This window comes from Schistocerca nitens, chromosome 8 (assembly GCF_023898315.1).
Source record: "Schistocerca nitens isolate TAMUIC-IGC-003100 chromosome 8, iqSchNite1.1, whole genome shotgun sequence".
In the NCBI taxonomy this organism is placed as follows: domain Eukaryota; kingdom Metazoa; phylum Arthropoda; class Insecta; order Orthoptera; family Acrididae; genus Schistocerca; species Schistocerca nitens.
Genome location: NC_064621.1, coordinates 98,272,372 through 98,290,015, shown reverse-complemented (window position 1 = coordinate 98,290,015; position 17,644 = coordinate 98,272,372). Strand labels below are relative to the sequence as shown.

Sequence of the window (17,644 nt, the reverse complement as noted above, 5' to 3'; positions counted from 1 at the left end):
ATAATCAATCTCAAACCTTCTAATGTCTCCATGTCTCTACGTATACAACTTTCTTTCATGATTCTTAAACCACATGTTAGTGGTGATCACAAAATATTGCTCCAGAAGTTGGACCATTATGGAATACAGGGAGTAGCTCAGAATTGGTTCACCTCTTACTTTAAGGACAGCAAAAGGTCATTCTCCATAGTATTGAGAATGGCAATAATGTGGGGTCCGAATGGGGCATGGTTAAAGGAGGGTGCCCCAGGGATAACTGCTGGGGCCCCTCCCGTTCCTTATTTACATTAATTATAAGTGTTTTAGTATCACATGTTATTCTAAAATATTTCTGTTTGCTGATGAGACTAGCTTGGAAGTAAAGGATGTTGTGCGCAATGTTCGCACAGTTTCAAGTAGTTCAGTTCAAGACATAAGTTCATGGCTTGTAGTCATTAAACTGATGCTAAATCACAATAAGACTCAGTTTTTACAGTTTCCAACACACAATTCAACAAAACCTGACATTTTCATTAGACAGAATGGGAATATGATTAGTGAGATTGAACAGTTCAAATATGTAGGTGTTCAGATAGCAAACCATCATGGAAAAATCATGTTCAGGAACTAGTTCAAAGACTTAATGCTGCCGTTATTATCATTAGAACAGTATCTGAAGTAAATGATAGTCCACACAAAAACTAGTCTACTTTGCTGATTGACATTTGCTTTTGATGTATTGTAGTGCCTCGAGAATTTCAGTGTAAATTCTAGACACTCGGCCTTCCACCATCTCGAACACCCGACATTTTAAGTACGAGTGTGGACAAGGGGAAGCATATATACTGTGCCACCCATTTCTGTGTGCAAGTTAGAAGTTTGTTATGAGAAGACTGTAAGCACGGTAGTTCAATGATGCCGAAAAGTGTTTGCTGCCAGCAGCACAGAAGCTGTGATGAAAAACACAAGGAATAATTAAGTAGTATTCTTTGATGTGTTAGTGAAAGTGATTATTGTAGAAAAAGAGAAGTGAACAATTGACTATAGACTTTTAACCTACTTCATGTCTTAGCTCTGATCGAAGCAAGACACATGTGACATCTACAAATTATTTGGTTGTTAAAACCAGGCAATTGTGATTATATTGAATAGTATCTAATGGTTACAGACATAGTTGACTTGCAAGAGTTTGTATGCTTGTGTGAAACTTGTGGATATGAAATTATACCTGAGCCTAACTGAAAGTATGAAGGTACTGAATTATTTCTAGTGAGAGAGAGAGTATTTTTTAGTTCCTCTAACAAGCATTATTTCTTCAGAGAAGAAGTTGTGGAGATTGACACAACCACATATCCAGAGAAGAGGATCGGCTGAACGTTTCAAGTAAGTCAACTGAAGTGAGAGAGGTGTGAAGTTTGCAATGAAGTTTTGCACCGCTTCTCAAGTCATCGAAACTGTTAGAGTATGGTATTATTTACTGTGTTTTCTTATTAACAGTATCAGCTTATTCCCAAGAATTAGCTGCTTTCACTCAGTTAATACTAGGCGAAAATCCAATCTGCATTTCTATCACACTTCTTCGAATCTTGTGCAGAAAAGCGTGCAGTATTCTGCTGCATCCATTTTCAATAAGCTACCAAAAGCATTCAAAAATCTTACCAGTAATCCATGCTCTTTCAAATCTAAACTGAAGAGTTTCCTAATAGGTCACTCCGATTCTGTCAAGGAGGTCCTTGAAAAATTAAGCTGATTTCTGTGCTGTAGTGGCCTTTTTTTTGTACTGTTTTTAGGGTGCAAAAACAACTAGGTCATACACACCCATGTCAAAACCATAGAATATGAATACAAAGAGAGGAGTTAAAAATGACTCGACGTCAATCCCAACTGATAGAAGAGAAGACAGCTAAAAATAGGGGTTTGGAGGAAGGTCTTCAAAATACGCCGTAGAGAAACTAAAAATTAAATGGCCTTTGCCATATTGTTACGATGGATAAAAAGTAAAATGCGGCAGACAGCCTGCGTGGTGTTGGCTAAAATGACTGATAACTCAGACAGGGAACATAAACAGTTAAAAAAAGGGCATTCCATCCGGAAATGGTGGACAGTAGAAAGATGGGTGCAATGTGCGTGAAGTGATGGGGGAGCACCACTTAACAAATGGCAAAGGGTATAAAGGCAGTGCCCTATACGCAACCTAGTTAAAATAATCTCATGGCGAGAGGGCCAAGCCATTGTGAGAAGCTTAATAACTTGGAGTTTGTTCCCATTAATGGATGACCGTAACGATGCCAAAATGACACCACCTCCTGACGGACGGCAACACAGAGATCATCAGAGGAATGTAAGAACTAGTGCGCTGAGGTTCAAGAACTGCAACCTTGGCAGCAGCATCGGCAGCCTCGTTTCCTGTCAGACTGACATGACCAGGAACCCACAAAAACATTACAGTGACTCCATCAAGACTGAGCTAATGAGAGCTTTCCTGGACCCAATGCATTGAGAGATGGATGGTGTGCAGAACACAGAGTCTTTGAAGGGCACTGATAGAGTCCGGGCAGATGACAACTGAAAAGCCTATGTCACTGGATGTATTGTGTGGCCTGTTACAGGGTGAAGAGCTTTCCTGTAAATACTGAATAGTGTTCTGGAAGCTGATACTGAAAAATGTTGGTGCCAATGACGAAGGCACACCTGACATCACACTCAGTCCAAGAGACATCAGGGTACACAAAGGCACTATCACGAAATTCCATGCGAAGGCCATGAAACGGAAGGCGATAAAGCGAGGCAGGAGTAGTGCCCTTAGGAAGCGAATGGAGGCCAAGGCAAATATGGGCCACTGCACGAAGCCAAGGTGGTAAAGGGTTTACAAGCACCGGGAAAGTTGCAGGTAGCATGAAGTTAAGCTGCCAGAGCAAGAGCTGAAAGCAAACTCTAGGAGGTAAGAGAGAAGAGGGATGCAGCCCATACTGGTGATCAAAGGAGTCATCGAAGAAGAAGGCGTAGGATGGGTGGCCATGCATGGCAGACAAACGCCATGCATATCTGCTGGGTGAAAGTCACGGAGGTAGGATGGCAGTAGTTCGACAACTTCTGCATACCGACTCTCAACCGGGTTAGTGTAAAAGACACCAGTGGCCAAACAGATGCCACGATGGTGTGTAGTATTGAGACAAAGAGGAACAGACATGCATATGCATAAACAAAACACCCATAGTCTAGTTTCGAACAGACGAGGGACCAGTAGAAGAGGAAGACAGTGGTTCAATCTGCAACCCAGTAAGTACCATTGAGGACATGTACGACATTGTGGGACCATATACAGCGGGCTGCCATGTAAGACATATGGGAGGACCAAGAAAGTTTCCTATCGAGCATGAGCCCCAGGAATTTCATTGTTTCAATAAACTGAAGAGCAACAGGTAACAGGTCCCAGATGTAAAGACAGTGGAATAACCAATTGCGCCGCCAGAAATTCATACAAACAGTTTACCAGTTGGAAAATGAAAGGAATTGTCAATGCTCCACGAGTAAAGGAGATCGAGACACTGCTCAATGAGATAGGTTCGTGTAGAACTGCAATAGATCGCAAAATCGTCAACGGAAAGGGAGTCGGAGATGCCCGGCAGAAGACAGGCCATTACATGGTCTATGGCGATAGCAAATAGGATGAAGGTCAGGATGGAACCCTGAGGCACACATTTTCCTGGATAAAGGTGTCTGACAAGAAAGAACCCAAATGTACCTTGAAAACTTAGTGTTTTAAAAATTCCTGAAGGAAATGGGGCAGGCGACAATGGAAGCCCCACATGTAGAAAATACGGATGTAGGCTTCCTCCAAATCGAAAAACATAACCACAGTCTCGGATTTCTTCAGCAAATCATTCATGACATGGGTGGACAAAGCGATGAAGTGCTCAACTGCAGACTGCTTGCTTGATATCCACACTGTGCAGTAGTTAGTAAATTCTGAGACTCTAGCCACTATACCAGCCGGGCATGAACCATACATTCCATCACATTGCAAACACAGATGGTGAGAGAAATAGGGTGGTAGCTAGAAGGAAGGCATTTGTCCTTACGGGGATTAGGTACAGGTACGAGAGTGGCTTCACCCCAGCATCTGCCCTGATGCAGTTGTACGTATGAAACAGAAAGTGCCTGCTGGCAAGAGAAAGGAGCTGCAACATCTGAATGTGAATAGTGACTGGCCCTGGGGTGGAGGATCGGGATGAATTGAGTGCACAAGCAAACTCGCTCATAGTAAAGGTGGCATTGTAGTACTCATGATTCTGACAAGAGAAGGGTATCGCACAAGCCTCCTCCGCTTGTTTCTGATGGAGGAAGGCAGCGTGATAGTGGAAGGAGCTCGAGATCTCTGCAAATGGTGGCCCTAGGTGTTGGAGATAGCAATAGGGTCCATGATGACATTGTCTGCTATTGTCAGGTCAGCAATTGGGGAATGGATCTTGGTCCTGGAGAGCCGTTAGAGGTTGGCCCACATGACAGAAGAGGGGGTGGAGTTGTTAAAAGAACTAGCGAATGAACTACAGCCGGCTTTTTTGCTATCCCAAAGAACGCAATGACACTGTGCACACATCTGTTTATAATGAATGCAGTTTTCCATCGTAGGATGATGGTTGAAAACACGGAGAGCACGCCTCTGTGTGTGAATTGCGTCACAGCATGCCTCAGTCCACCAAGGGACCAGGACACCGTGTGGTACAGAGGAAGTGCGAGGAATGGAATGTTCTGTAGTGGTAAGGATAACATTTGTAAGATATTTCACCTGGTCATCGCAACTGAGGAAATGTTGTTCGTCGAAGGTTGCCAGAGAGGAGTAAAATCTTCTGTTATTTCAGAGTGCCCAGACGTGGGGTAGGAGTTTGTAGTGCGCACTGCCGACACGGAGGTCGGCCTGGCAAGGGTATCATGTGGTGACACCCTCAAAGAGGATGTTTGGGTCGGTGAAGGAGATGACAGTTTGTCTTTGTTTAACTTCATCAAGCCTTTCTGGTTAGCAGAGGAAGCCTTAGGTGTTGGCTGGCTGGACGACATGGGAAGTCTTCACAGGAGTATTCCTTCTGTCCTTTCCGAGCTGCCAGTTGTGTAGCTGGTGACTTCGCCACATGAGGTGACAGTTTGGTGGTGTGTTGTACAGCTGGAGGGGAGACGGGGACGCTATCATGACACTGGGCGATTTCACAGTTGCATGCTAAATTTGAAGTCGCATGTCTGCGTGGCCATGTCCTTTGTGGAGCGAGATGTAGCAAGAACAGTACTTTATATGCCAGATTGTAGGATGCAGGGTTTCCGACTATCCAACAACTTGCGAGCGACCATGTAAAGGACTTTTTCCTTCACACGCATCTCCTGGAGAGGCCGTTCATCAAGATACATGGGACAATCGTGGGAGGAGATGGCATCGTTGCCATTGCAGTTGATGCAGTGGGGAGGAGGAGATGGACGATTGCCCTCGTTAGCATCCCTACCACAGGTTACACATTGGCTGGGTGTCGACAGGAGTCTCGAATGGGTTGTAATGATGAAAATGGTAGCAAAGTGCCATTGCATAAACGAGAGCACAATTTCATAGGGCCAGCAACTACATCAACATCTTTCGGAATAATAAACGGATTTATAGTAGCGAAGGACTAACCGTCTTCAGTACATGAAACCATGAAGAACCCTTGTGCAGCTGGGAGGCTCTTTGAATCATTAGCCTCATTCTATTTACATTTCGTAGCCAGTGACTGAAGGAAGATGATTGGCTCATTGGGAGAAAATACACTATGATTGTCAGCATCTCTGATGGCTCACTCCTTCCAACTGGGGGCCCCCTTCAGCAGGGTTCAATCTGCCTTAGGTGATTGTTGACACCTCAGGTCACACCTCCTGAGATAATCAGTAATTTGGGAAGGTAGCAGCTCAAGCAATCATCCTTCCCTGGACCTGGCCTGTGCCAGGGGGTATGTGCGAACCCTACCTGTTGACCCGGGGCTGAAAATTACACATTACCCAGTCACTTATTACACATCAGACGCACGAGCCAGCCTTCAGGAGAGCACAGGAAGGAAGAAGAAAAAGAGAAACTCCAGATGCTGAAGCAGAGGAAGGTTAGGAGAAGATGAATGAAGAAATAAAAAAGGAACAGCGGAGAATATTCTGATATTGACTACCGAAAATGCAGAATACATTTCCAAAAACAACTCAGACATGTTCTCCAAGGGAGGGGAAAAAGAAAAGCAAGAGCATGCAGCATGGAAGGGAAAAGATGCTGCAAAGACTGGGGCCCTGAGGGAGGTGTTATAGTGTTGGTTGCATTTACACAATAGCTTGACGTCTTTTAGGATTCATAAACATTTTATTTTATCTGTTTTTACTTTTCTGTTGTTATTTCACGTACTGACATATTCTAGTCCCTCATCACAAATTTTCATCTCCCATAACTATCTGAATAATTTCATCTTGTGGTGCAGTTCTTCTTCTTGTCTCCGTGCTTGCTAAGAAAATGGGATGAGAAGTTCCGCCTTATGCAAGACACCTTTTTTTCTTTTGTTTCACCCATACATGTTTCAGCACTTATGTGCTATCGTCAGTGGGTTCTATTTTTATTTTTAACTGTAAATTTGTTGTTAATATATTAACATTTGCGTCGTTTACAACATTATGTAAAAGTTGCATTTATAACTTAATTGGCGAAAAGTAACATACCTTACATTATGTTGTTGTCCTGTTGTTTTGGTAGCTGTTATGCTACACAATATACAACATGTCATCTGCAAACAGCAAAACGTAATTTATTTTCTGTTTGTTATGCATTTACAAACAGAAATAAGACTATCACGTTTTCTTTCTGTAACTTACAGTTTTGAAGTTGCGGTACGTTTTCTTGTGTTGTTGGCGAGGTAAATAGGCTTACTTCTTTGCCTGTGTTCGCGTGGCAATGCAGTTTTTCGATTACTCAAAACATAGGCGGAGTTTTCGCTGCCATTACGTGCTGTTGTGGCTGTGTGACGTTCATTTGTTTCGTAGCGTGTTCTGCTGGGTGAGGTGCACGAGTTTGAATTGTATTTGGTGTTAGTGATGTGTGGTTTATGTGGGTTTGCATGTGTGTGATGAGTACTGGGGCAGAGAGAGAGAGAGAAAAGAAAGAAAGAAAAGAGAGAGGATTTGTTTGTTTGTGTGTGTGTGTGTGTGTGTGTGTGTGTGTGTGTGTGTGTTTTTTACTTGTATAGTTCTTCTATTGTGGCGAAGAGAGTTTTGTTGCACAGTGATGTGTATTCATTGAGTACTTTCTTTCCTTGGGCTATTGATTTTTGGATGTGGTAGTTTTCTTCTATAGTTAATTTTTGGTATAGGCTGCTGCTAGTTTTTAGGATGTGAAGGTCAGTTTCAATGTTTGTTGGGTAGTGGTTGTGTGCTACCAGGTGGTCTGCAAATGTTGAGTGTGTGCTATTGCTTTTCAGTGCTCTGAGATTCTGAAGGTCCTGCATGTTTGGCCCACATATACAGATTGACAGCAGTTGCAAGTAAGTTGGTAGATGCCAGACTGGCTGTATTTGTTAGTGTTGGTGGTAATTCTTCCGAGTCTGCTCTGTATTGTGTTGTTGGTTCTGCATGCTATGTTGAGTCCTTGTTTCTTTAGTAGATTACCCACCCTGTGTGTGACTTTGTTGTTGTAAGTCATTATGTGCCATTTGTTGCTTACTGTCTGCTGATTTGTTGTGTGATGAGTTGTGTTTGTATGTGTGTGTGGTTCATGGTTATGTACTGTTTGTTTTTGTATTTTATGGTTTATTTTGTCTACTCTCTTTGCGTCATATCCATTCTCCTGTGCAATTTGTTTTATTGTGTTCAGTTCTTGTCTGTAGTCATGCTTATTCATGGGTATTTTGTTCAGCCTGTGAAGTAAATATCTGAAGCTGGCTTCTTTGTGGGTTATGGGGTGATTGGATTGGTTATGAATAATGGTGCTGGAGAGCGTGTGTTTTCTGTAGATTGTGAATTCATGTTTGTTGTTTCTCTTGTGTATAGTGAGATCTAAGAAATTAAGTTTTTCATCTGTTTGTGTTTCTATGGTGAATTGTATTTGTGGGTGGATGGAGTTTATGTTATCAAGAAGTTCTTTTATGCGTGACAGTGGTTCATCTATTAAGCAAATTATATCATCTACGTATCTGTACCAATATATTATTTTGTACTGTTTTGGTATTACTATTTTGTCAAAGATTTGTTTTTCTACCTGGTTGAGGAAAATGTCAGCTAGGAGGCCACTGATTGGGGATCCCATGGGTAGTCCATCGTGTTGAGAGTAAAATCTGTTGTTGAATGTGAAGTAGTTCTGTTCTGTGATGAGCCTGAGTATAGCTAATATTTCTTGTAGGTTTGTTGTGGGTATGTTTAATGCAAACCTAACAAGATAACTAGTTGCTGAGGAAATAAGAAATGTAATCAAAGAGAACAGAACCACCATAAAAGAAAACACTAGGACTCCTGAAGAAAAAACTACAGAATAAATTAACACAAGGAAATGCCATCATCACAAAATCTGACAAAGGTAATCATAAACAAACAGGAATACATTCACAAAACATTAGAATTCATCCAAAGCAACAAGATCACAGAATTAACAAGTGACCCAAGAAACCGATACCAAAGTAAGTTACAGAAAACCCTAAGAAACACAGAAACAATTTTCACAGAAACACAGATTAAAAAAATTATACAGAAAAATCCCACGGCCCCCACCCTAAAATCATTGCCTAAAGTTCACAAACCCGGAATACCCATACGTCCATTAATTAACTTCACCAAAGCACCAACATACCACTTAGCCAAACACACACACACACACACACACACACACACACACACACACAACTCTGCTACAGACAATATACAAATACACTGACAACATAAGTCTAAAGAACTCAAGTGACTTAATAGAAAAAATAAAAATGTCTGCTTGTGTCTGTGTATGTTCGGATGGATATATGTGTGTGTGTGTGTGTGTGTGTGTGTGTGTGTGTGCGCGTGTCCTTTTTTCCCCCTAAGGTAAGTCTTTTCGCTCCCGGGACTGGAATAACTCCTTACCCTCTCCCTTAAAACCCACATCCTTTCGTCTTTCCCTCTTTCCTGATGAAGAAACCGTTTGTTGCGAAAGCTTGAATTTTGTGTGTATGTTTATGTTTGTTTGTGTGTATCAACCTGCCAGCACTTTCGTTTGGTAAGTCACATCATCTTTGTTTTTAGATATATTGGTACAGATACGTAGATGATATAATTTGCTTAATAGATGAACCACTGTCGCGCATAAAAGAACTTCTTGATAACATAAACTCCATCCACCCACAAATACAATTCACCATAGAAACACAAACAGATGAAAAATTTGATTTCTTAGATCTCACTATACACAAGAGAAACAACAAACATGAATTCACAATCTACAGAAAACACACACTCACCAGCACCATTATTCATAACCAATCCAATCACCCCATAACCCACAAAGAAGCCAGCTTCAGATATTTACTTCACAGGCTGAACAAAATACCCATGAATAAGCATGACTACAGACAAGAACTGAACACAATAAAACAAATTGCACAGGAGAATGGATATGACGCAAAGAGAGTAGACAAAATAAACCACAAAATACAAAAACAAACAGCACATAACCATGAAACACACACACATACAAACACAACTCATCACACAACAAATCAGCAGACAGTAAGCAACAAATGGCACATAATGACTTACAACAACAAAGTCACACACAGGGTGGGTAATATACTAAAGAAACAAGGACTCAACATAGCATACAGAACCAACAACACAATACAGAGCAGACTCGGAAGAATTACCACCAACACTGACAAATACAGCCAGTCTGGCATCTACCAACTTACTTGCAACTGCTGTCAATCTGTATATGTGGGCCAAACATGCAGGACCTTCAGAACCAGATATAATGAACACCTTAGAGCACTGAAAAGCAATAGCACATACTCAACATTTGCAGACCACCTGGTAGCACACAACCACTACCCAACAAACATTGAAACTGACCTTCACATCCTAAAAACTAGCAGCATCCTATACCAAAAATTAACTATAGAAGAAAACTACCACATCCAAAAATCAATAGCCCAAGGAAAGAAAGTACTCAATGAATACACATCACTGTGCAACAAAACCCTCTTCGCCACAATAGAAGAACTATACAAGTATAAAACACACACACACACAAACAAATCCTCTCTCTTTTCTTTCTTTCTTTTCTCTCTCTCTCTCTCTCTCTCTCTCTCTCTCTCTCTCTCTCTCTCTCACTCTCTCTGCCCCAGTCCTCATCACAAACATGCAAACCCACATAAACCACACATCACTAACACCAAATACAATTCAAACTCGTGCGCCTCACCCAGCAGAACACGCTACGAAACAAATGAACGTCACACAGCCACAACAGCACGTAATGGCAGCGAAAACTCCGCCTATGTTTTGAGTAATCGAAAAACTGCATTGCCACGCGAACACAGGCAAAGAAGTAAGCCTATTTACTTCGCCAACAACACAAGAAAACGTACCACAACTTCAAAACTGTAAGTTACAGAAAGAAAACGTGATACAGTCTTATTTCCGTTCGTAAATGCATAACAAACAGAAAATAAATTACGTTTTGCTGTTTGCAGATGACATGTTGTATATTGTGTAGCATAACAGCTACCAAAACAAGAGGACAACAACATAATGTAAGGTATGTTACTTTTCGCCACTTAAGTTATAAATGAAACTTTTACATAATGTTGTAAACGACGCAAATGCTAATATATTAACAACAAATTTACAGTTAAACATAAAAATAGAACCCACTGACGATAGCACATAAGTGCTGAAACATGTATGTGTGAAACAAAAGAAAAAAGGTGTCTTGCATAAGGCAGAACTTCTCATCCCATTCTGAATAATTTCTTTTATCTCAAATATACATTTCTTCAATCTCTTCATCATCGGAAGAGCTAGTTGGCACATAAACTTGTACTATTGAGGTGGGTGTGGGTTTCATGTTTATCTTGGTTACAATAACACATTCACTATGTTGTTCATATTAAACAACGTCTGCATTATCCCTATTTGCTTTTGTATTTATAACCCTGAATTCACCTGACCACAAGTACTGCTCCCGCTGCCACAGAACTCCACTAATTCCCACTATATCTAATGTCAACCCATTCATTTCTTTTTCAGTTTTCTACTCTACCTGCCCAATTACGGGAACTAACATTCCACACTCTGACACGCAGAAGGCTAATTTTGTTTCTCCTGATGAGTACATTCTCCTGAATAGTCCCCTCCTGGAGATCCAAGTACGGGACTGTTTCAGCTCCTGAATATTTTATCTTAAAGGGTGCCAACATCATACAGTAGTGCTGCATGCCCTAAGGAAAAGTAATGCTGCAGTTTCCCCTTGCTTTCAGCCATTTGCAGTAAAAGCACAGCAAGGCTGTTTTGGTCAATGTTAGAAGGCCGGATCAGTCAATCATCCAGACTGTTACCCCTGCGACTACTGAAAAGGCTGGTGACCCCATTTAGGAATCACACATTTGTCTAGTCTCTCAAAATATGCCCCTCTGATGTGGTTGCACCTATGGTACGATTATCTGTATCGCTGAGGGACACAAACCATCCTACCAACTATAAGTTCTGGAGGTGGTATGCCATTGTCTTGCTCCGATCTTTGAACTGACTTACCCAGCCAGATTAGGGGAACCTACAGTTTAATGTGTACTCCAAATCATGGTGCAACCTGGCCTTTTTTACAACAAAACATTGCCAAAGGTGAAAGAAGTGACAGATAAAAATCATAGGACTGACAGGAGGATCTAAGCCAAGACCTTTCAATTTGCAGCCTGGCATTTTACCACTGAGCTGTTACGTTCATATAAGCTACGAAAAATGCATGGGGGTTCCACTATTAACCTAAATTTTAATAACTTATTAGAATTGCTTTGTCTTTGTAATGAAAGGGAAAAAGTTGTTTGAAAATAAATTACGGCTGCTGAAGGGTGAATCACAAAGCTCTGTCATGCGGAGCACTGCATATATCCTCCATCTCATACCTGGTGTGCTGTGTAGCAACTCTTGCTGCCATGACATGGCATCTACTTCTTCCACTGTCACAATGACAGGCCCTGCAAATAAATTTGAAATCAGGATGTAGACAAAGTATCATTGTGCACATATGAATGTAGAGAATAATCACACTGCATTGCCATCCAGTGCACTATATGAAATTCACCATCTCATACCTGGTGTGAAGTGCTGTACTTCTTGCTGCCATGTTGTGCCACTGTCTTCCATCACAGTAACATCATACGTACTCTCGGGTTCTGCAAATAAATTTCAAATCAGAGTTCAGATAATATTGACAGGTACTGGACTGACATTGTACATCACGTGGATCTGATCTCCACAGAGCTGAGCACATGAACAATTGGTTTAATATTACCACCAACTGACTGCAAATTTGTCATGCCAACTCTTTACACAGAAGCATTCCTAAGATATTGCAGCTTTCTCCTGCATCAAGGAGAGCATAACAATTTTGGTTTCTTTGTAGAAAATAGCCTCTTCTGCAGCACAGGGTCTTTTGTGGTTCCTCTTTGGGCTAGTGAGGGTACTACCACCATGGATTCGAAAGGCAGCTATGTTTGCCTTCAATAACGTCACCATTGTTTTGGCTAATTGAATTTCACTACCCGGCATTTCAGTGACATTTTCAGAAAACACTGAAATGCTCTTTTTCTCCTCATCTGACAATCTTGCTGGGATGCTGGAGTTAGCATTTCCACTTCACCCAAAATTTCTCCCCTCTCTTCAACTACTGATCTGTCTACAGCACAATAACAACAATATCTGAAAGATTTAGGTATTTGCAAGGGAATTTCAACCATGCCTTCCATTCAGGAAACAATGTGTATGTACTGACACATACAGGTGATAGTAACATTCCACAGAATCCTCACACAAACTTAATTTAAGTAAATCTAGGGTCATTTTATATGTAAAGTATGGGGCTAGGTTCTCATTACTCACACATCAAGCTTAAAACAGCAAAGTTTCTAAATAGGCTCTGGATCATCTACATCTCATGGTGCTATAGTCAGTTCAGTTTCCGTGACTGATTTCCTTATATGCAAATCCTTTGTAGCTGAAGCGTTCTCGATAGGTGCTTAACATTCATTTGAAGTGCCACACTGGTTTGCAAAGAAATGTTTAATTGTTGGCTGTCTAGTCCTCTTCGCCCAGCTGATTATACAACTCTTTGTAACATTAAGAGAATGTTCAACTTCCCTCTTCAGTATTGTACATTTGACTTCTTCAGGATCATATTCTTTAAAAATTGTCATTGCCGTGTCAATCACTCTGGAGGTCTCAGGCATTTTCTTCATTGTCCGGTCTCTAATAAGCTGAATTTCCTCAACTTCTGTTTCTTCTTTAGTACTGAAAATGATCAAATCTTTGTTGCTCAGGTCCTCAGAAGGACATGAGTTAATTCAATCAGCAATGCCATGTCGCACTTTCTCTTGTTACAATGCTGATATCACTGATCACTTCATCTTCTTGCACTGACACAGCTTTGGGCCACAGTTTCATCCACACGTTATCCACATATTTTGCAGTGATGTCAATCTATACATATCTAATAACATAACTCACTTTAAAATTAGACTGTCACCAGAAAAACTTGATAGTTTGTCACTGGAATCACATTTTCTATGAGATTGGAGAATATTTTATACGTTCACCTTTCTCATAGTGATCCAACCCTTTTAACTTTATTTCTAATGAATATGACCTTTGTACATGCTTCTTTCCCTCAATAGGCACACTATTTCCTTTTACCCAACATTTTAAATACAGCCCCAAGAAGTGCAACTTCACACTCTGCTGCCCTGAACTGACGATTCACATCAAGACAAACATAACAGACGATGCGTGTTGATGTGCACTAATGCATTACTGTTTCTGCATAACGTTGACAGGTGCAGCACTGCACTGAAAAACTAAAAATCGCACTAATGCAAACACATGGATAACTAATCTACATAAATAGGGTCTGCCTGCATTCAATTTATTGCTGCAATCAATACGTAACGAAGAATACCAATGAACACATATCTTATCGTCACTGCACACTAATAAGTACTGAACTGTCAGTTATTTTCCTTTACAACATAAACTTCAGGTGCTTTTGAGGATAGTACTTACCAACCACTGTCTACCTTAGTAATAAGGTCCATACTTATTAAGTACGAAAGTGTAGCCCATCTACAGAGGACACCAGACATAGAACACAAGTGTGACCAATTCTTGGGAAGTGCTAGAGTGTTCGGGATCTCTACTACGTTGAATTAAAGGAAAACATTACAGCAATTCAGAGGCATGTCAGACCCGAATCTTTACTGACATATAGAATATTCAAATAACTTATGTGATGGCAGCCATGTGATATCGACAATAACTGCCAACATTTCAATAGGAACACACACTGCCATTTTCAAGGCATAACTGCAGCAAGTATGCACTTACTTGCTGCAGATATCCCTTGAAAATGGCAGTGTGTGTTCCTGTCAAAATATCGTTGAATGTCAACGACACCACCCGGCTGCATTCCTGTAAGTTATATGAATACAGAAATATGCTGCTACAGTTGTTTCTGATAGGTTCGAATAGCATGCAAGCATTAAAGAGATGATTCGCAGAAGGCAAGAACTGGCATTTGCATCTGACTGCAGAATGCTTCTACAGCTATCAACATGTAATGACCTTAAGGACAAGAAAGAGAAATTATGGCTCATATGGAGGCATAGAGGGGTCATTTTTCCCTTCACTCTGCTTACAAGTGGAACGGGAATGGGAATGACACGAAGAGGTACAAGGAATGCCCCATGCACAGTGGATGGTGCTTTGCAAAGCATGTATGCAGATGTTGAAATGATGAAAGCAAGTGGAAAGCATTGCCCCACATCACTTAGTACTAGTAATGTCATAGCTTCAGAATCAAACCAGTTGCAAACATGAGACCCATCATTACAAATACAATTATTTCCTTATTTTGCTAATATTTCCCATGGTGCATTGCTCATTATAACACACAATTTTCACTTCTCAATTCTGAATGCATGTATTGGTCATTTCGTGTGACTCATATGTTTTGTAACCAAGCTCTTTCCCTGATCTCATAGCTAAGATATCTGACTGAAGCCAGGTTATAAGTAGCCACAAAGTTATGCACGTCCTACATCATTATGAGATCTTCTCTCACCAATATTTGAATCCCACACTATTCCTTGTATTTTGTCAAGAACAGGAGGAAATGGGATTCCTACAGCAATACCTGTCACTACGCTATTCTGTTCTTCTTCTGTCAGCCACAGATTACTAACTCTAGATCATGGTTAACACGGGTGGACACAAAACTGACTTGGCACATTCCTTCCATGTAAAGGACTTTTATCTCTGCAAGACACTTTCCAATCTTCTTGTTACTACCCGTCAATTTTAGATGTCTGCTCCCTTCACATTTAGATGTATCAATTGAGCTATCATCAACAACTTAGTGCCACAGGGTTTGACAAATTTGGAGTCTGTAGTACCTTCCATTTTGTCTTTCCCTACACAAATTTGCCTTCCCTGGATAACTCCAAATCTTTAGTTTTCACACTTATTGGAAGTGATCCAGCCGTACATTTCAGTACCAGCTTCAGACGTAGGCGACAAACTTCAATCTTGGCAGTTGCATTATTCCAGAAAATTTTGTTGGTGGCATTTTAACCCTGTAAGTGATACTGGTAAATATGCATACCAGTGGTAACCAATTAAAATTACAAAGTGTAAATGTTTTTCACCTGATTCATCAATATGAATGTTTACCAATTCATTTCTCATGTAGATCTAAAATGCCTCATTAATAGAGCAGGTTTATTCATTGCAATTCCAAAAGAGTGCACACTGCCATGTATTTCATCGTTATACTTAGAGAGAGAGAGAGAGAGAGAGAGAGAGAGAGAGAGAGAGAGAGACAGCACCACAGATTGTCACCTTCACGAGTAAAATCCTTGTCCGATAAGCAGCAATGGTAGGAACTAAAAGATTATTGTTTGTAACAGGAGGCATAATATAGTTCAGCTGTTGTGATTGCTCTTTGGAAACATGCCACCTTTGATTCTTGTGATAATTTTACACATTTCTCCAAATTACATGCTTAAAAAGCACTCATTTTCATTTTTAACTGCACAAAAAAATATGATAAACCAAACTGTAAAGCAGGGACCACAGAACATGCACTGTGTGGAATGGAGCAAAGAATCCATGCAGTTCATAGATACTCTTGAATGTTCTGGTTAGCTTTCTGGTGATGCAGCTGCCACTTGATAGGTGTCAAGGGCAGGGACAGACGGTTGCGGGGGAGAGGGGGGGGGGGGGGGGAGGGGATTTTCAGGACTTGTTTCAGGAGAAATGCTGTCCCTAATGATAGTTGGGATTGGGTGCCCTGTAGCATTCTGCCTAAGCACACACAATGACACACTGTCAGTGATGTTTTCATACAGGCAGTTAAGAAGTGAGTCACAAGCATCAAAACACAGTTGAAAAACAGTTTTAATTGACAAATTTCCATGCTTTTTGTTTGCTTAAGTATCATTAGCTATAATTTGATCTTTGAATGTTTATAGATGTTTGAATCAGACAATTTTATAACCTATTATAATACTTTTTTTTTCCCCACAGTCCAATTCTTCCCACAGTCCAATGCTTCCCACAGCCCAATGTAAGCATTGTCACAAATGATGATGACGATGAAATGAGGACAACACAAACACCTAGGCCCGGGCAGAGAACACCCCCCAACCCAGCCAGGAATCGAACCGGGACCCTGTGATTCAGAGGTAGCAATGCTAGCCACTAGACCACGAGCTGTGGACCCCAAAGCTATGAAAACTTTGCACTTCGAGACATAAAGAGAATTTTATTTCTGATGTTAGAAGGGTTCTGAAGATGGTGCGCACAGACCTAACAGATTAAGGAGTGTGGAAGTTATTACCAAAATGAATAGTACAGGGAGGCCGGAAATTTGGGTTTACTGTACAGTGCAAGTCTAGGTCTGAACACTTCCAAGTATTTGTAGGCACCCCTTTGAGTTTGCATTCACATCCTGCATCAAACAAGAGACTTGCTCTCTGAGAGGGCCATAAGGTTCAGCAAGGAAGCACTGGCATCTGGATGCATTGCCAGAATAATTTGGGCCTCAAAGCAGGTCTTAGTACTAGGAAGGCAAGTGGCAAGTGATATCGCCTTCAAATTGTCTCCCACTTACAGTGGCCACTACAGACAGTAAGAGTGTTGGTTATCTTACATCTTATCCAGCATGTGTAATTGGTGGTCACCAATTACCTATATTTATTACAGGTGTGAGTACATAGGTATATTTGTTCCTGCATAGATTTTATGGTGAAGGGCAACTAATGTAAACACAGTCATGCAACTGCAACGCACTAGGGAAAAAATGTGGGCCCTTAACAAGATGGGGCAAATTGTGAGAAAGCACTGCAGCATTGACGGTGTTGCCAGCACTTTGAACTGACAAGCTACAATA

The 17,644-nt window shown here is 41.0% G+C and overlaps 1 protein-coding gene across 6 annotated transcripts in view; it reads right to left on the bottom strand.

Annotated features, from left to right (window-relative positions):
- LOC126199103 (uncharacterized) overlaps window positions 1-17,644 on the bottom strand; it is a 116,568-nt gene that overhangs the window by 68,319 nt on the left and 30,605 nt on the right. For all 6 annotated transcript variants that reach the window (XM_049935853.1, XM_049935854.1, XM_049935855.1 and 3 more), the window contains exons 4-5: window positions 12,297-12,377; window positions 12,108-12,179 (exon numbers count right to left, since the gene is read on the bottom strand). In XM_049935853.1, coding sequence (XP_049791810.1) covers window positions 12,108-12,179; window positions 12,297-12,377 — 153 coding nt within the window. The remainder of the gene's footprint in view (window positions 1-12,107; window positions 12,180-12,296; window positions 12,378-17,644) is intronic.